Genomic DNA, 20,688 nt, shown 5'->3' on the forward strand with positions numbered 1-20,688 from the left:
GTAAACGGGGGAAAATATACAGAAGTGCCTCTACCCAGTCCTGTTAACTTCTTGTCCCAACCCCCCGTGAGTTCTGGCCTCCTGGTCAGCTCAGCTCCCAGTCCATGTTGATTTCACTCTACACACACAGATGAAAAAAATATTTATATAGGTAAAATACAGAAATGCTTCTGGAGATATTCAAGTTTGATTGAAGGATATTTACACTGTATATTTTGCATGTGACGTTGACAATTTGTGTTTGAACCATTATAAAGATTTGGCTTTTTGAATCTCAACGTTTACTGAAATTAAATAATTGTTGTCTGACCACCCTCATAACTTCCCACAACGCTGAACATTGAAATTGTAAACATTGAAAAAAGGGCTTAAAAATAAATACTCATATCATCATTTGAAATCTGAAAAAAAAAATTGACAAAATGAATTTTGCGAAACCCACTTAACAGCAATCGCAATGTGCTAGGGGGATGGAAATTCACAGCTAAGGCACCCAACCTTAATTCTGCCCAGTTAATCGCCATGGGCTAAGAATAAGGCATTTTACTCTATAAAGTTCCAGATTAGATTATACTGATTTGTAAAGACACATGAGATCTTTCTCTCAGGGTATCAACTTCACTGCGTTGTTTCTTTTATTGGTAATTTCCAAAAGTCAATAGATAAATACCATTCTATCAGTTATGAAGTGGCGTTTCAGATTTCTGGCGAGTGTCTCTTATTTTGCGCTAGGGGCCAGGTCCTTAGAGCGACGGGACCTTGGTTTCATTTTAACTTGTGCATGCTCAGCAGTTTCTGGAATTTGGTTCAAAGTATTTACATGTTTCCCTGGCCTGTTCTTGAAAGTGTTGCTATAGAAAGTGAGGAGGGGCAGAAATTCACTGCAGGATCAGGAGCTGAGTCTCTTCGGTATTTATAGCTCATCGGAAGGAGGACCGGGATTGTTGGGTGTCTGATGATTTAATAATAAACACACACATATCATAGTTCGTAATGAATTTTCACCTTCTAATTCCCATAACCTACTAATTTTCCCTGGCTGCCCCCGGCAGTCTAGGGCGGAAGTACTGGTAAACTCCTTTGGCCAGTGTGGAACCTAAGGCACAAGGATCTTTCAGTGGCTGGCTCAAAGTCACCCAGAGTGAAATTCACTTCACTGGATAAATCCCTAGTTGCTGGTCTCTGCAGAGGAGTGAGGAGGTGAATTCCATCCCCCATTCCTGGGCATGGACCCCCCTCACCCACACTCTTCACCCCAATCTCAGACACGACCCCAGCCTTCCCTTGCAGTGATGGACCCACTTGATGCTGCCAGAGCCATCTACCATGGGACCTAGAGGGGGCAGAGGCTCCAGAACTGCTACCACGCTCCTCATGCTGTACTGGAGTTGCCCTGGCTTTCCAGTCTGCAGATGGGTCTAGTTGTTTGGGGACCCCACCCGTGCACCCACCACACATGAAGGTGGTCCCTCATATAGGACACAAGCGTACCCAGGGGGCAGAAGGGATATGTAGTTTCTTCCAGGGGCTTGAAAATGTTTGGTTAAAAGTCCTGAACTCTGTTTTCCTTCTTCTGCCACTTTCAGATCTCTTGGAGAGACCCAGGTGGGTCTAGGTTTAAGAACCTATTAAAATACCTCTCTTTGATATCCTGTGACCAGCATGGCTTTTCCCTTTGTACCCCCTCCCACTCTCACCTCCCCCTCAGCTGAGACTGTCCCATGTGATGGGAAAATAAGGGAGTTCAGTCCTGTCACTGGATTGGGTCTTGCCAGCATTAACAGGAGAGAAAGCCTGTGTGCATTAATGACAGCGGCAGCTCTGGGACTCGGCGACATAGGGCGAAGAGATGGGAGTGAGCAGGTGATGTTTGTGCAGGGTGTGAGTAACTCATGTGGGAATTCTGCGCCACTGCGTACGCACAGAATTCACCTCCAGCACAGAATTTTATTTATTTGTTTGTTTATTTTGGATGAAGAAAATACATTGTCCCCGAGAAGTGCTGCAGTTCTGCCATTCGCCCACCACAGGCCCCCATGGCACCAGAACAGAGAGCAGGGTTCTTCTTGGTGGGAAATTGTTGCCCTGAGCTATACCCCAAATGGGAAGAGAGTTAGTGGGTGCAACTTGGGAGAGTCCTGAGACACGGTAGCCTCTGGGGGTGGGGACAGAGTGGTCGTTCTCTACTCGCAAGAGGGTGTGGAAGGGGCACAGGAGGAACGAGTGTCCCACATGGAGACTGACCTGCCCCCGGTCACCCAGTCCCAGCCGCTTCTGCCCCCCACCATACTCCAAACCTCTTCACCCCTCCAACTATCAGCTGCCAGTCTTCCCGCGCTGCTACCACTTCCTGACTGGCAGAGAATCTCTAAGCTGGGGGGGGTATGGGGGCAAACTTTTTGGCCCGACAGCCACATCTGGGTGGGGAAACTGTACGCAGGGCCATGAATCTAGGGCTGGGGGCTGGGGTGTGGGAGGGAGTGCAGTGTGCAGGAAGGGGTTCAGGGCAAGGGATTGGGGTGCAGGAGGGGTGCATGGTGCAGGAGGAGGCTCAGGGCAGTGGGTTGGGGTGCAGCAGGGGTAGAGCAGGTGTTGAAGGCAGGGTGTTGGGGTGCAGGAGGGGGTGTGGAGTACGAGGGGGCTCAGGGCAGGAGGTTGGGGTGCGGCAGAGGGCTCAGGGCAGGGGATTGGGGTTTCAGGGTGCAGGAGGCGTTCGGCCCAGCGCCGCTTATCTTGAGCGGCTCCATGGTGGCTGCGTCGTTTAGTGGGACTAAGGCAGGCTTCTTGCCTCCCCTGGCCCTGCACCGCTCCCGGAAGTGGCCAGCATCTCCAGCAGTGGCTCCTGGCGGTGGGTTGGGGCTGCCCTCGCCAGTGGGTACCACCCCCAAAGATGCCATTGGCGCGGTTCCCCATTCCCGGCCAAAGGGAGCTGCGGGGAACGGTGCCTGCAGGCGAGGGCAGTGAAAGCCAATTGTCTGAAGCCCCCTTTAGTCACTGACGAAGCAACATCCCAGATGGAAATAATAGAACTTTTGGAAGATTGAAATCCGTTCAGAAGGCATAGGGGACCCTTACTTTCTGGAAATCTGTACCAAAGGTTAAATACCCCAGAGGTACAGCCCTATAATTAATTTCGATGTTTCCCTCAACCTATCTTTGCAAGTCTCTCTTCTCGACACTCAAACATGTGAAATCCAAGCACCGATCCATTTTGACAGACAGCCACTTAAGAGAACTGCTGCGTGTGAGCACAACTGAACACAAACCAAACTTCAAGGGAATTGTTGAAAGCAAGGATTGGCAGAAGTCCCACTAAGTAAAAGATTAAGTTATTATTGTTTACTATACATTATAAATGTATAATAAATATAATTATATAAGTTGATAATGTATGTGTGTGCATATATACACACACACACATATGTGTATAATCGTTACATATGAATGAGGCTCTTTGGCAATGTACAATGGTAAATTCTGGCTCCTTCAAAGGCTCAGGTTTGCCACCCGTGATCTAGACTGTCACGGACAGGTGTTTGTCCATCCTGCTCTTAAATATTCCAAAGGATGGAGATTCCACAACCTCCCTAGGCAATTTATTCCAATGCTTCACCACCCTGACAGTTAGGAAGTTTTTCCTAATGTTCAACCTAAACTGCCCTTGCTGCAATTTAAGCCCATTGCTTCTTGTCCTATCCGCAGAGGTTAAGAAGAACAATTTTTCTCCCTTCTTCTTGTAACAACCTTTTATGTACTTGAAAACTGTGATCATGTCCATTCTGTCTTCTCTTCTCCGGACTGAACAAACCCAATTTTTGCAATCTTCCCTCACAGGTCGTGTTTTCTAGACCTTTAATCATTTTTGTTGCTCTTTTCTGGACTTTCTCCAATTTGTCCACATCTTTTCTGAAATGTGACACCCAGAACTGGACGCAGTACTCCAGTTGAGGCCTAATCAGCGCAGAGTAGAGTGGAAGAATTACTTCTTGTGTCTTGTTTCAGGGGTAGCTGTGTAAGTCTGTTTCAGAACAAACAACGAGGAGTCTTGTGGTCTGAAGAAGTGGGTCATAGCCCACGAAAGTTTATGCTCTAATAAATGTGTTAGTCTTTAAGGTGCCTCAAGACTCCTCATTGTTCTTGTGTCTTGCTGACAATACTCCTGCTAATACATCCCAGAATGATGTTTGATTTTTTTGCCACAGCGTTACACTGTTGACTTATATTTAGCTTGTGATCCACTATGACTCCCAAATCCCTTTCCGCAGTGCTCCTTCCTAGTCATTTCCCATTTTGTATGTGTGCAACTGATTGTTCTTTCCTAAGTGGAGTACTTTGCATTTGTCCTTATTGAATTTCATCCTTTTTACTTCAGACCATTTCTCCAGTTTGTCCAGATCATTTTGAATTTTAATCCTCTCCTCCAAAGCTCTTGCAACCCCTCCCATCTTGATATTATCCGCAAACTTGATAAGTGTAATTGAGAGACTCTGTTACTGGGAGGGTTTCACCATGTCTCAGAGCGTTCCACCCTGGTGGGAGGGGGCTAGGCCTGTACTGGAATAAGGTCACTCTGTGCTTCACAGTGTGGCAGAACCTAGAATGTCCATTAGCAGGGAAAAATCCTGGGGGGAATTGGCTTGTGGAATGGACAAAAGCCCCGTCTGAATTCTCTCACATTCCCTTATCGCCCTGGCAGGCTACAGAATAACGTCCACGTTTCACTCCAGATCATCCCATCCTCCCGGGGGAAGGAAATGGCTGCAATGGATCTGGCTCAGGTAAGGGATTATGAGGGAGCTGGTGGTGGGTTCTGCTTGGAGGGAGAGGAGCAGTAAATGCATAGGAGGGTGGGAGCTTCTCCTCTGGCAGGAAATATCTAGGGTTGAGAAAGGGAGGGGACAGGATGTGACAAATCTGCTGAGACTTTTGTAATCTTGGGAGTGATGGGTTGTAACCCCTGGGGTGCAGTCTGGGGGCTTCTGGGAACCACTGTGCCCTCTAACCGTCAAGCTGGTCTGGCCCTTCTCACGCTGCTTTGCTGGAGTTTCAGCCAGCCTCTCCAGGCCCTCTTATCACTCAACATGACAGCAGGTGGCATCATATATCCAACTAAGCTACCTGAGTGCTTTACCTAAGTCACTCAAGGACAGATAGAAGACAACAGCCAATTTCCCAGCTCCCCAGTTTTGCACCCATGCTGGAGTATAAACCCAGAATTATACTGTCTTCAACCGGACAGGGATCTGTACAATATAAATTCATGAATATAGTTTTCCTTCCCCTTGGTGTGGGAAAGAACTGCCCAACAAGCTTGTGTTAGCCAAGCTGAGATTTTTTTCTTCTCAGACACTTCACTCAAAATACACTGGCTAAGATAAAGCATAAAACAAGATTATTAACTACAGAAAGATAGATTTTAAGTGATTATAACAGTTAGCAAACAGATCAAAGCAGAATACCTAGCAAATAAACAAAAATGCAAACTAAGCCTAGCATGCTAGATAGATAGGACATGAATTAGCAATTTGTCACCCTGACTGTTGATACAAGCAGTTCACCAAGTTTCCATACACAGGCTAGAAATCCCTTTAGCCTGGGACCAGCACTTCCGCCCGCTCAGTCTTTGTTCCTCAGGTGTTTCCAGGAGTTCTCTTGTGTGGGGAGTGAGGCCAAGAGATGATGTCACACCCCACATTCATATAGCTTTTCCATATGGTGGGAACCCTTTGTTCCAAAGTCACTTACCAGTCCACTTTGTGGAAAAATACAGGTACCAAAGTGGAGTTCAGTGTCATGTGGTCTGGTCACATGCCCTAGCATGCCCTGCTGAGTCATAGTAGCCATTACTCATAGGCTGGCAGAAGGCTATTCACTGGAAGGCTAAGCTATTCCATGGTCCATTATCTTTGTTGATGAGCCATCCGCACTTGTCGAGCTTCTTCGTTGTTGTACCTGAAAGGCTAGTTGTGGGTATTACCCAGAGTGAGCACATTTGAAATGCAGATATATAGACAATATCGGTAACTCCAGATACAAACATGATACATGGACACAAAAAGGATAATCATATTCAGCAAATCATAACTTTTCCAATGACACCGCACATGACTCATCTTGTAAAAAATGCATCATAGTTATGTGCTAATCGTATTATTATCATGCCATTATGCTGAATATGGGGTGTAGTGTCAGATTGAGCCTAGTTTCCAGGCACAGGAGTTGGGAATGGAAGTTCCCCTCCTTGTGGAACAGGAAATAACCCCCCAGCCAGGGCTGGGAAAACTTCCCAGACTCCCAGTGTTGGAGCCTGAATCTACTGACACTTGATTCGTTACCACCACCCCCAATCTTTGTGGCAACTGCAAACTTTATCAGTGATGTTTTTATATTCTCTTCTAGGTTATTGATAAGAATGTTAAATAGCACAGGGCCATGAACCAATCGTTGCGGGAACCCACTAGAAATAAATCCACTTCACCATGGTTCCCCATTTACAATCACCGTTTTTAATCTATTTAATGTATGCCATGTTTGTTTAGTATCATTCTAGTTTTTTAGTCAAAATATTGTGCTGAACCAAGTCATATGCCTCATAGAAGTCTAGGTATATTACATCAATACTATTTGCTGCAGCCAAACTTTTGATTTCATCCAATAAGGATATCCCCAGTTAGTTTGATAGGATCTATTTTCTCTAAACCTTTGTTAACGGGTACTAATTATATTACCCTCCTTTTTTTCTTTATTAATGAAGTCAAGTATCAGCTGCTCCATTATCTTGTCCAGTATCGATGTCAGACTAACACTCTTGTAATTAGCTGGATCATCTCTTTTACACTTTTTAAATATTGGCACAGCATTAGCTTTATTCCAGTCTTCTGGAATTTCCCCAGTGTTCCAAGTCCTAATTAAAATCAACATTAACAGTCCACCACACTCCTCCACCAGGTCATTTTAAAACTCTTGGAAACAAGTTATCTGGACCTGCTGATTTAAACATGTCTACCTTTAATAGCTGCTGTTTAACATCCTCGTGAGTTATTGTTGGAATGGAAAAAGTGTCATCGTCAACATCTTATGATATGAGTTACATCATCGGTTTTTCCCCAAATCCAGGAGAGAAACATTTATTGAACACTTTTATCTCTTCTGCATGATTTTTGATAATTCTGCCATTTCCATCTGCTAATGGACCACTGACATTGTTAGGATTGATTTTGTCCTTAATATACTTTTAATAACTTCCTTCTTATTTTCCTTGATTCGTCATTGATTTCTGATAGCTTCCCTTACCCATTTTCTACAATTCTGACCTTTTAATTTATAGTTTTTACTATTGACGTCCCCTGTCTTCCATGTATTTTATTTGGAGAGTGTTGGGATTCCTACCAGGGAGCCACCAGCAGGGTCCAGAGACAGCATCATCTCCTATATCAAGCTCTGGGTAGTAGGTATGTGATAAATGTGAAGACCCTGCCTCCGTCTGTCAGCTGGGAGACACAAAGATTCTCTCTTTCTACCCTGTGAGGCATCCTGGCTGCTCTAAGCAAGGTGGGGTGGGACTCGGTTAACATGTGCCTCCCGGAGCATCCATTTACCTGGCGCTGCTGTTCCGTGAATAGTGGGGTTGAGACTGGGGCAGCAGGTACTGAGTGTAGGACTCTTGGTCTTTCAGGGGCTGGTGACTTTCAAGGAGGTGGCTGTGTATTTCACCAAGGGAGAATGGGCTCTGCTGGACCCCACTCAGAGAGCCCTCTACAGAGACGTCATGCAGGAGAACTATGAGACGGTGGTCTTGCTGGGTAAGGAGTCCTGTCCCCTCAGTTATTAGAAGCTCTGAAGAACCTGAGTAGTAATAACTTTATACCTTTATTCCTCATACAAGTTTTGACAAGTGTCCTTGCCCCCCCCTTTTTTTTGCCTCATCTCCCACCCACTAGTATAATTTTTTGGATATGTGCTTTTTGGTGCCATCAGTCATTTTAAAAATGCATTTAATGTATCCTTATTGGCTACATTAATAACTGTAGCTTTCCTGCCTTTTCCTCATTTTAAGAGGAAAATACGCTGCCTGTAGGATTCTAAATTGAGTAAATAGGTGTATGGCTCATGCATGGCTTGTGTGACAGTCAGATGAGCTCCTCTTTTGATAGGAGAGGGCATAATGTTGCCGTTCAGGACCCCACGGGTGAAGGGAGAACAGAGCCATGGGAGGGGAGGAGAAGGGGAAGGAGAAGGAGGAGATAATCCTGGGGTGCCAGGAAATGGGGAGGGTGTGTCCAGGGTTAGAGCTAAGAAGTAGCAGGGAGGGATGAGGTACTGCGAGACGAGGAAGGAACACAAGAACTTCCCAAGGTGCCGGGAGGTGGTGCCCGCTGAGAGTAATGGGACGAAGGGGAGGGGGAGTGTGGAGGAAGGACACCCAGGAAGTAGGCTGGGTGGGTCAGTGGGAGGGAGGAGGGGTTTGGGGATCTAGAGCTGTGGGAGATCCCAGACCTTTAACCCCGAATCCCTACCCAGGCCTTGTTGGTTTAGAGCCTACACTCCAGTTTTATTTCTGTTCAGTTTCACTTCCTTATACATTTTTTTTCCCAAATATTTTTATTTTAACTCTTGACCTCCCTCTCCCACTCCTTACCCCCCTCCACAAATAACCTCCCCACCTCTATGCACAGCTTTCCTGGCCACCGATCCTGAGTCCTTGCTGCATTCCTTCTTCCCATAACAGGACCACTACCCAGGCACAAATGGGCACGTTGATGATGATGTGACAGGGTGGTGGTGTAGCCTGTACCATTTTTACACCTACGTATTGGGGTACAACTTGCCCTTGTACATGGCAGCTCAGAGTTAATTGAGAAGATGAAATCTGGTGAAACACACAGAAGCTTGATTTAATACAGACAGTTATAACTGAAATCGTAGGCAAGGATCAAGTCACATAACGATTAGACTAAGGTAAGTATAGTAAAGAGGCTCTTGCACTGTGCATACTTCCAAGTTATGGACACCATTGGAAACAAAGATCATGGGGCAAGGGAGACCATCAGAAGGGAGGCCCTGCTTCAGTTTACACTGTCTCGGGGACCTGACAAAATGAAAAAATGGTAACTAGAAGAGGTATTTTATCCAGTTCCTTATGGTAATAGGATGGCTATATCCCATATCTGCTCCTTTACTCTGATTACAATAATGTCAATAGCTGCCCCAACCCATATGTGGCCTTTGGAAAGTCCATAATTAAGCATCAAGCATTAATACTCATGATTTACATCACTTATTTATTAATAATTCCAATCTATGAATTAGGTCCAACTGCTGAGATACTGCATAGCAACTTAATTGCTAAAGCCCCCACCCCAAACTTTCTTCTTTCAGAATCCTGTGGCATATTGCCCCTGTTTGTGGTTACTCGGTAGTCTCTCAAAATGAGGGTGCAAAATGTCTGACCTGGGATTCTCTCTTTAGGCCCATTCAGGTAAATCCCAGACTTTAGCGTAACTACTCCCACGAAGCCTCAACCTAATATAAGGCCCTTAACCGTAGCAAGCTTAACAGCCCATTTATTTATGTTCACCTACTTTCCCCTCCATGCATGTTCCAAGCTAAAAAGCAATACTCTGATAATGACATTTTACCTCCAGCGAGCATAAAATTGCCAAAAATACATGAGACTAGGTCATAGATCATAAAATCAGTTTGGTGTCAACAGGAGTGAGAGTTTGGAGAGAGTCTTATCCCCCTGCTCTCCCCATCTGCAGCAGCCACAAGCTGTCTTCCCTGCAGGCTCCTTGGATCTTTGAGCCTGGCCCTCCTGTAGTTGCACAGCCCAGTTCTTGTTTCTTACATTCTCCTTTTCCGGAAGAATTAGAGGCTGTTTCTCCTGAATTTTAGTGTTTCATTCCTCAGTCTTCTCCACGCACTGGGGGAGTTTAATTCTCCCTCCCATTACACCTGAGTCAGTAGATTTCACAATTCCCCAGAATGTGCTTTTGCGATGTCACAGTTCTGGGGTAGCTAAGCCTTTTACCTGCCTCCATGGTCTGTTCAAGGAATGGCCTCTTAGGTATCAGGCCTCTAGCCAGCCCCTTTCTGTGGGTAGGGACCCACATGCCTCTCCTTTTTGACCAGGGTTTGAGGATTGCAGCTTATCATCCACTGTGTTCACTGGACTAACCTCCAGTTCCTGAGCTTTGCTTTCTCTCCAAGGGCAGTGAGCTGTGTGTGTTTGGTAGAGGTGGGAATTTTGGTGATAATTCTATCATGGCAATACGTACCTCAGTTTCCCTCTGTGATTGGTATTGCTATGATTAGAAAGAGCAGGAGAGACGAGGTGTTTTGTCACGTAACTGTCATGGGGTGATATGAATGGGTCATTAAGGACTGGCTGGAACCAACTTACATCAATGGAATACTGATCATTAATGATCTGGAGGATGGTGTGGATTGCATCCTCAGCAAGTTTGCAGATGACACTAACACTGGGAGGAGAGGTAGATACGCTGGAGGGTAGGGATAGGATACAGAGGGCCCTAGACAAATTAGAGGATTGGACCAAAAGAAATCTGATGAGGTTCAACAAGGACAAGTGCAGAGTCCTACAGTTAGGACGGAAGAATGCCATGCACCGCTACGGACTACGGACCGAATGGCTCGGCAGCAGTTCTGCAGAAAAGGACCTAGGGGTTACAGCGGACGAGAAGCTGGAGATGAGTCAACAGTGTGCCCTTGTTGCCAAGAAGGCCAATGGCATTTTGGGGTGTATAAGTAGGGGCATTGCCAGCAGATCGAGGGACGTGATCGTTCCCCTCTATTCGACACTGGTGAGGCCTCATCTGGAGTACTGTGTCCAGTTTTGGGCCCCACACTACAAGAAGGATGTGGGAAAATTGGAAAGAGTTCAGCGGAGGGCAACAAAAATGATTAGGGGACTGGAACACATGACTTATGAGGAGAGGCTGAGGGAACTGGGATTGTTTAGTCTGCAGAAGAGAAGAGTGAGGGGGGATTTGATAGCTGCTTTCAACTACCTGAAAGGGGATTTCAGAGAGGATGGATCTAGACTGTTCTCAGTGGTAGCGGATGAGAGAACAAGGAGTAATGGTCTCAAGTTCCAGTGGGGGAGATTTAGGTTGGATATTAGGAAAAACTTTTTCACTAGGAGGGTGGTGAAACACTGGAATGGGTTACCTAGGGAGGTGGTGAAATCTCCTTCCTTAGAGGTTTTTAAGGCCTGGCTTGACAAAGCCCTGGCTGGGATGATTTAGTTGGGGATTGGTCCTGCTTTGAGCAGGGGGTTGGACTAGATGACCTCCTGAGGTCCCTTCCAACCCTGATATTCTATGATTCTATGACAAAGAGAAGGGAATAATTGTTCCCTGTCCATGGGAGGATCTCAGCTTGGCTGAGTGAAGCATACATGGACTTGTTATATTTTTGGGAGCAAGAAGAATTGGGCTCACAGACGCAGGGAGCTCTATAGAAGCGAAGGGAATGGACAGGCACAGTAAAAGAAAACCAAAGTGTTTTCTACACCAGCATGGCTCAAGAGCATTGGACTATATTGTCTTCTTCGCTTCTCTGTGCTAATCCAAGGACTTTCCAGTGCTGTGTTTTGGTTGACTAATAAACCCTGCTATGTTTTAAAAGTCTGCCCAATGTCACAGGAAAAACTTGCTCTGTGCATTGACTGAGGAACAGTCTCTGAAGAGGAGTGTCGTTCAGCTGGACCTGCTGGGCAGAGCTCACAGGTTGAAATAGGAGCGTTGAAGCCGGAGGCTCAGTCTCTGATGTTGAAGCTCCACGGCTCATCCTTGTGGAAGAGTGGGACCCATTGGGGGTCTAGTGCACTCAAGGGGCACCTCCCAAGGAGTGTTTAAAAGCCAGGGCATTGCACAGATCCCATGGATCCATGACAGTGTCAGTATGCCTTATGGGGAAAAGATATAAAACAAGAAAAGCATCTGAATACATATTTACCATTGTCCCCTCATCAGTTCTCTTGGGAATCCCTGATAGTTTCCGAAGTATATTAAAACCTTCCTTAAAAGCTTACATCTTGGTTATCAGGTCATGTCAGTTTGTAGCCCAAAAAGACCCTCCTCAGTCAGCTCAAACTCAGCTGTTTCTCCCCAAAAAGTCTGTCGTCTTCAGTCTCCTGAAAGAGGTAAAATCAGTCACTACCCCTTTCTGCATGGGGCAAAGCTTCAAAAGCTGGAGAGCTGCATGCCCAGGCTTGAGATCTGGGGTTCATCACCCCGTAGTGACACCAGATTGCACAGGAAGCCCACCCCTCAGCCCTCCCCGGTATCATCTGGCCCATCTCAGCATCCTAGTCTGTGAAGTATTCATACTTGCAAGGGCTGCCTCAAATATACAGATAACAGTCATAACTCGTGGCAATGTTTGCTGGCAATGAAAACCGAGTAATTGACAAATATGAACTATATATAATCCTTTAGAGGGTGAAAGTGCATTGAGGGGAGGGGACAGGAGCCAGCTGTGTGGGGGAGGTGGGGCCCAGACACTGGGCATTGAGAGCCTAGGGCCAGCTGTGCGCTGGAGAGACGGGGCATGAACCAGCTGTCTGCAGGGGAGATGAGCAGTGGAGAGGTGCTGTGGATACGGCCGCGAGCAGCTGTGAGTGCCGTCCTCTCTGCAGCATAATGAGAGAGCCTGGCATCCCACTGCTGATCCCTGACTTGTATGAGGAGGGAAGAAATTGGCAGCAAGTCTCAACCGCAGCCAGCCCCCAGCCTCTGCCCTGCACCCTGGGGAGGAGTCGGGTGTCTCCAGGGAGAAATCTGGGGGGTTGTGACCCTGCATGCCCCACCCACCCTCTGATCAGCAATTCCGGATATTAACGGTGATTCCAGAAACAAAGAGTAATTTCGGGAAAAAATGCAGTCCTAGCGACAATTTCCGGAAAACACTGGCCCTGGTTGTAACATTAAATCCGATAGTATCAAGATATAGGCCTGTGTTGATCAGATCTGTCACTCTGCCTTCATGGAGTTCACTCTGCTGGTGGGTTGTACCCCTTCCCCCATTCTGTGTCTGCCTTGTCTATTTAGATTGTAACTTCTTCAGGGCACGGGCCATCAACGCTTCTCGGTTTGTACTGTGCCTAGCAAAATGAGGACCCACTGTTAGTTGGCCCTTAGGCACTAAGGTAATGAATATGATTTATAATAATCATCTCCTGGCACTTTGAGCCAAGGAAGCTGGCCTTGGGATGTTACTACTTAAAAATGAGCTGGGCTTAAAAGCATGGAATATTCTTTGTGACAAGTATCTGACAAATTCCACTGACCTCCCTTGTTTTCTTTGCCTTGAGCAGGGTTTCCAGTTTCCAAATCTGATGTGATCTCGCAGCTGGAACGAGGGGAAGAGCCGTGGGTCCCAGACCTCCACGGCTCTGAGAAAGAAGTGCTCCTGAGTGCTGCCTGCACAGGTGAGGAATTGATTAAACCAACCCCAAAACTGTCGGTGAGTACAGGAAACATTTGGGGTGCCCTACAAAGATCTTGTGAGCTCTCCAAGTTCAGGATTGTTCCCTGCAGATGTGGAATCATTAGGCAGAGGTCACTCATGGCTTCCCACCTCTCCTGACTGAAAACTGGCAACAGATTCCTCCCCAATCTCTCTTTCCCCTGAGAGTTCTGGTGAGATTCAGACCCAGAACTGATCCCTTCCTCTCTCTCCTCTGGGGAAGGGTTTGGGGAAAATAAGATCCTGATAGATTTGATCTCTCCCGCACATATTTTGGTTTGTTCACCCCTTTTTCCATTCCTCTCTCTGAGATTTCCTTTCTCTCAGGTGCAGGGAGTGACCTATGCCTGGATTCTCTCTGTCTCCCATCAGGTGATGGGATGGTGAGTGAGAACAAGGAGAAACTCCAGCAGGAAGATGCTGAACAAGTATTACCACATGAGATGTTCTCAGGAGGCTCCAAAGGGAATGTTTCCGGGAGTTGTGGACTCCCAGAAAAAGCAAAAGCCTGTGAGAGTCAGCACAGGCAAGAGGAAAACTTGAGTAGCCAGTCAGACCTTATTACATGCGAGAGAATCAACTTGGAAGAGACACGCTACACATGCCATGAGTGTGGGAAAAGTTTCAATGGGCCCTCTGACCTTCTCACACATCAGAGAATCCACAGAGAAGAGAAACCCTACATGTGCTCTGACTGTGGGAAATGCTTCAATCGGAGCTCAGCCCTTATCACACATCGCAGGATGCACTCAGGAGAGACACCCTACACGTGCTCTGAGTGCGGGAAACGCTTCCGTTATAGCTCAGGCCTTACCATACATCAGAGAATCCACACAGGAGAGAGGCCCTACACATGCTCTGAGTGCGGGAAGCGCTTCAGTCAGAGCTCACACCTTATCATACATCGTAGAATCCACACAGGAGAGACACGCTACACATGCCATGAGTGTGGGAAGTGCTTCAATCACAGGTCAAACTTTATCACACATTGGAGAACCCACACTGGAGAGAAACCCTACACCTGCTCTGAGTGTGGGAAAGGCTTCAGTCGGAGCTCAACCCTTACCATACATAAGCGAATCCACACAGGGGAGACGCCCTACACCTGCTCTGAGTGTGGGAAACACTTCAGCCAGAGCTCAACCCTTACCATACATCAGCGAATCCACACAGGGGAGATGCCCTACGCATGCTCGGAGTGCGGGAAACGCTTCCGTTATAGCTCATACCTTATCTCACATCAGCGAATCCACACAGGAGATTTGCTGTACGTGTGCTCTGAGTGCGGGAAAAGCTTCAACCAGAGCTCGACCCTCATCTCACATCAGCGAATCCACACAGGAGAGATGCCCTACACGTGTTCTGAGTGCGGGAAAAGCTTCCGTTATAGCTCAGGCCTTACCATACATCAGAGAATCCACACGGGAGAGACGCCCTACACATGCTCTGAGTGCGGGAAAAGCTTCAATCGGAGGTCAAGCCTTATCACACATTGGAGAATCCACACAGGGGAGACGCCCTACACATGTTCCGAGTGTGGGAAAAGCTTCAGTCGGAGCTCACACCTTATCAGACATCAGACAATCCACACAGGAGACACGCCCTACACGTGCTCCGAGTGCGGGAAAAGCTTCAATCAGAGCTCAAACCTGATCACACATCAGAGGATCCACACAGGGGCGACGCCCTACACCTGCTCGGAGTGTGGGAAAAGCTTCAATCAGAGCTCAAACCTGATCACCCATCAGAGGATCCACACAGGGGAGACGCCCTTCACGTGCTCTGAGTGTGGGAAAAGCTTTAGTCTGCACTCTCACCTTATCACACATCGTAGGATCCACACAGGGGAGAAACCCTACACGTGCTCTGAGTGCGGGAAACACTTCAATCGGAGCTCAAACCTTATCACACATCGGAGAATCCACACGGGAGAGACGCCCTCCACGTGCTCAAACTTCAATCGGAGCTAGTGTGACCAGACAGCCAATGTAAAAAATTGGGACAGGAGGTAGGGGGTGAATAGGAGCCTATATGAGAAAAAGACCCAAGAATTGGGACTGTCGCTATAAAATTGGGGCATCTGGTCACCCTAATCGTAGTTCAACCTTTATTAGACATCAGAAAATGCACATGAGAGAGAACTGTAACGAATGCCTTGACGAGGGCTGGCCAAAGATTTATTTTTTTTTTACATCACATTTGCTAATTCCCACTTAGTGATCTGTGCACCATCTTCACCGTGGTCGCTCAGCTCCCCCAGATCAGTTGCCTGCTTCTGCCTTTTTGCAGCTCACCCTTCTTTGGGGTCAGTCCTGTGATCTTTTCTATGAACTCGTTTCCTTTTAAGTCGAAGGAGCGTGTGTCCCACCAGTCAGGAATGTTCATCAGCTCCAGGTGGGAGAGAGACATTTGATCCCAACAAGCTACACTGAGGCAAAAACTACCCGTGCCTTACATCCACTAGGACTGTACATGGCGTTGGCTGCTCAAGTTAGTGATCTTGGTGTTAAAAGACAATTACAGTTGTCGTGCAGATGCAGCCGAGGTGCAGTGGTTGGCATTAGCTTTCCCCTTGACCTGACCTAAACTCCATCACTTTTCCTAGTCTTAACAAACCCTGAGCATCACGGTTATACTGTTCCCCCATTTAAAAACAATTGTTAGTCATCAGGTTCCACCTTCGGGAAAAAATTGTTTCATTCCCAGTTGCTCTGATGTTGCTTCACGTTTTGCTGGAGAGCAGATATTTTTACTACCGTTTTCCTCACTTCAGTATATTTTAAGTATAACAAAGAGCAGGAACAGGGAAGGGCTAGGGAAAAATGTCATTTCCCCTCTGTAACAACAGAAGAACATAGGGTAAATCAGAGGGATTCCCCATCGCCATCCCAATCCCCCTGTTGTTCAATTGGTAAGGTCAATATTTCCCTAAAGGGCTGGGAAGAGGATTCCCTAGTAAATGATTTGGAACTAAGCAAAACACCCATTCATTTGCCTCCCAAAGCAGTTTTGGCCCAGGCCCTGCAGGAGGTTGCTCCTGAAGATCTCCCCTTCCTCATCAGGTGCATATTGCCTATTATTTGGGAAATGCAATCCCTTCCTAGGTAGAGATGGGAAAAATGGAAGTGACATTTCTGTTCAGCTCACTCCTGGGAGATGCTGCAAAGGTGTAGGAAATGAAATCCATGAGGAATGTGATGGAGCTGCAGAAAGACACCTATTTTGAATACATACCTGACATTTGGTGTCTTACAGGGATTCTGAGATGCACCTGAATTTAGTCCCTAATTTAAATCTGTGCCATCAGATTAAAGAAACAAAAGGGCATATTTGGGGGAGTTATACCTCAGTATCGCTACTGGTATGTTGTGTGGTTGGTGAAGAATTCTACACCAGAGCCATGTAAAATTGCTACAACTAAGGTCAAAGATTTGACAAGAACCCGGGTAGAAATTGCAGGTACTCGTGGTTGATTTTTCACCCCAGAGATGGACGCTATGGTGACCTGTGGCCCAGGTAAACTGTTTTTAGAACGCTGCTCCCTAGTTAAGTGGCATTGCTCACGGTCCTAAAGGATGCCATGATGAAATTGGGAACAACCGTCCTTTACCATTTGGATCCCAAGTTTCATGAAGCACAGAGAGAAACAGCTGATTCTTTCAGAGCCATGCCATGCCTATGGGTCCCAATCTGGCTGCCTTGTTGGACAAGAAGCACTTCCATGATGGTTAAATGATGGTAGCCAATGGGGGAGTGTATCAGATTCCAAGTTCAGGCTGCAGGATCCATGAGTGCTGAGTCCCGAGTTTGTGGTTTGGTCCGTTAGTTTTGCTCTTGAGTCTAATGCATTTGTATCACTTCTCCACCTCTTGCTACTCTGGAAGATTAGAAAGTGTGAAAGTAGAGCACAGGTGGTTTTTCTCATGATGCAGCTTTCCCACATAGTGTGAGACCCCTTCCACCCACACTTCTGGGAGAAGACCCAGGGAGAAATGAACCCTCAGAAATGGAAGGCTCCTAGGTTATGGTAGAATGTGACTTCACATGAAGCTCATTGGGTGGAAATGGGAATTAAGAGAAAACTGCCCAAAAGGTTTATATTTTGTAATCTTTGAATAAATTCTCAGCGACAATGTAATTAAATATTAAGTTAATTAGTGTAAAGTAAGAGGCTGATTCTGTGAAAACTGTCAGTGTTACAATATAATTCAGGTTTTCTCCTAGTTCTCTCCCTGCTCCCTCCTACTATATCGGAAATGGTGGCTAATCCTGAAAAGTGAAACCTCACTCTGAAGGAATTAGAGTGGGGGGAACATATGAGAGAAATAGCATGTACGAAAATAGAGACGCAGTATAGACTGGAATGATTTCTATTTCAAATGGAATTTATTTTGATAAACTTTAAAATAAATTTTCTGTTAAGAGGAAAATTGCTCGAGAGAAGCTGTGGAAGCTTTTACCCAGTTAGAGGGGAACAGCCAGAGAGTTCCCCCGTTTGCTTGTTTGCTAAACAAAAACACATCAGGCAGGAGATGTCAGAATTTCAAATGGTGATGGATGCGTGATGATTTATTTTTGCAACCAGTTATTTTTGTGGGTGCTGAGGCCCTTTTCCTTTTGAGGAGGCCAGCTGTTCGAGCCCAGCTGTTTAACCCTCAGGCCTGGCCATGGAAACCTCCCCATTACTGGCCTTATGTTTCTTTCATGTTTAATACCTTTGGGGTTCGCACGTCCACACAACATGCGGTTTATGACAGCAGGTACTTTGAGAAAACCGCTGGGTTAAGCAGGGCTTTTTCAAACTGACATTGGCCCAAACTCTGCCTCACTTCAACTGGAGTGCGACACGTCTGTATTGAAGGATTCGTTCACAACTGATTTGCCCAGAGATCTCGGGGGAGGTGTGGTAAGGTAGAGTACGCTGGAATCTACAACGATAAAGGTAAGGGTAGAAGTCCTTCAGCTTTCAGATCAGCAAACATGTTGTGTTCACTCCCTCTGAAGCATCTGGCACTGGTCACTCTCAGGCTAGATGGACCATTGGTCTGACCTAGTGTAACCAGTCTTGCGTTCTATGTTATGTAAGTCATCTAAGAGAGACTGACTGCCAGGATCCCAGGACTGATCCCTCTGGGGAATGAAACACAACGTCGACAGGCTATGCAGCCTTCACTAGTCTCCTTGTACCTGAAAAGCCTGCTAGGCCGACGTGCTGGACCATCTATTGCATTACCTGGTTCCTAAACTGCAGCTACGGTTCCTACTCCAGGTGAATCCAAAGATGAAGAGCTACAGAGATCCAGCCCCTTGTAATCTTTGAAATTTATTTTCCTTTTTCAATTTTTGTCTATTGCTGTTTTTTTTTATGAACATAGAAGGGCTGGGAAGGCTCCATTAGATTGGGGAGTAACAGTGTGGCTCAGTTCATGTGAGTGTGTGAACACCTCTGAAATCTACACAGGGAAGATGCAAGAGGGCGAGGAGAAGTATTAACTACACAATAGTGAAAACTGAGGAGAAAACTGTAATTCGCTTTGAGGTTGTGGTCTAAATGTAAGCAATAATTTGGTTTCAGTATTGAAAAATTCAGCTGGCTAAATCTGGAATGCACTGCCTGGGTGAAAATCTCCCATTGGGGTTTCGGCATCTCTAAATATGCCCTTCTCTCCTTGGGTTGCTGTTTTTGGAATTATAAGGGTTGATTTTTCTGCTGTATTAATCTGATGGCTTGACTAAATTGATGACTTGGTTCCAACCCAATATTCGGTTAACTCATTGATTTACTGATTTCACTTGAACTTTATCATTGTACTGTTTAACCCTTAGTTCGCTGAGTAGTATTTATAGTCATTTAGCCTTACTGATGTGTGTTCTTGGCTTTATTCATTCGTGTTAATAAAGCATGTAACTGGGATCTTGAGTCATTTCTTTCAATAAGCAACGGGGGCTGGTACTGAGGAGACTCGGAGCGGAGATCAGCCACTCCATGTCTGAGCCTTATCAGATTCCTCTAAATTAACACTTTGTTTCCCAAAGGGGAGCAAGGGAGGGGGCATTTATCTTCGTTCCAGCTGTGGCCGGGTGGGGAGGTAGAGCTCAGACCATCATGAAGGAAAGTAAGCTTCCCTACCCAGGTTTTCAGGAATTTGGGGAGAGGGTGCAGTGTGTCTGAGTAAGGAGAGATCAGTGAGGTGGGGCTGATCTGAGTAGGACTCAGGGGTCTTGCTCTCCAGTCTCTGCCATGGCCATGCCCAATCCTTACCCCAGTCTGGTTTGCCCAGGGGTTGGGCCTCGTCAGGCCAAGACGGGGTTGGAGGTCTAGTTGGAAGGGCTTTAAAAGGTAGTGGACAGCTTGTAGATTTCAGCCAGCAGGATGTCGGCAGAGTAAATGTGTGTGTGTTAATGGGACGTTGCTGAAAGAGGACAGGATGAAGGCGGTGCGGGAAACTGTAACTACATCATCTGCTTCTCAGAAGCTTGAGTTTTCCAGATGTAGAGGTTCTGCAAGGGCCTGGTATTGCACCAGCCAACCTTAACTCTACATTAAGGGAGTGTTTTGCCCTTTAATTACCTCTCGGTATTAACGGGGCCGTGAGGCTGACTCCAGAGCTAAATGCTTAGAAAGGAAACAATGAAACTCTCCATTGTTCATGACTCATCTTAAAAAAAAATCACGTCCCTCCTGTCTGCACTGGCGAAGCTTTACCCTGTGAATAGCTCTCATTTCATTTCTTAGTTAATAACGTTTTAGCTAGTTTCCTATAAACCTGGCTTTGGAGTGAGATCTGAGGCCTAGTCTACACTAGCCCTACAAATTGACGTAAATTATGCTCGTTAAGCTACGTAAATTACGTAACTCAAATTGAGGTACCTTACATTGACTTAATGCGGTGGCCACGCTGCACTAAGTCGACGGGAGATGTTTTTGTTGAGGTGGATTAATTAAGATAACAGGAAAGTGCTGTCCCGTCAACTCATCATGTCTTCACCAGACCGCTGCGTCGACCACAGTGGTGCCCTTTTAGCCACGTAGTGTAGACAAGGCCTGAGGTGCAAGTGAGCTGAAGTACGTGATTGGTCCCTCGGGACTGGATATCTTCTGATGTTTGGAGTAAAACATTTATCACAACCTTAAGCGTGCTTGTGTGGTGAGATAGATTGGAGCGCCCAAGGGGACTGGGGCTGCCCTGTGAGTCT

At 46.4% G+C, this 20,688-nt stretch overlaps 1 protein-coding gene across 1 annotated transcript; it reads left to right on the forward strand.

Moving 5' to 3' along the window:
• Nucleotides 1–700: 700 nt before the first annotated feature.
• On the forward strand, nt 701–19,405 carry LOC142070318 (uncharacterized). The gene is made up of 5 exons (XM_075123926.1): nt 701–1,605; nt 4,697–4,778; nt 7,676–7,802; nt 13,340–13,453; nt 13,819–19,405. The coding sequence occupies exons 1-5, from the start codon at nt 1,457–1,459 to the stop codon at nt 15,459–15,461; spliced, it is 2,115 nt and encodes a 704-aa protein (XP_074980027.1). The 5' UTR covers nt 701–1,456; the 3' UTR covers nt 15,462–19,405.
• The last annotated feature ends 1,283 nt before the right edge of the window (nt 19,406–20,688 follow it).

Source organism: Caretta caretta, chromosome 28 (genome assembly GCF_965140235.1).
Source record: "Caretta caretta isolate rCarCar2 chromosome 28, rCarCar1.hap1, whole genome shotgun sequence".
Classification (NCBI taxonomy): domain Eukaryota; kingdom Metazoa; phylum Chordata; order Testudines; family Cheloniidae; genus Caretta; species Caretta caretta.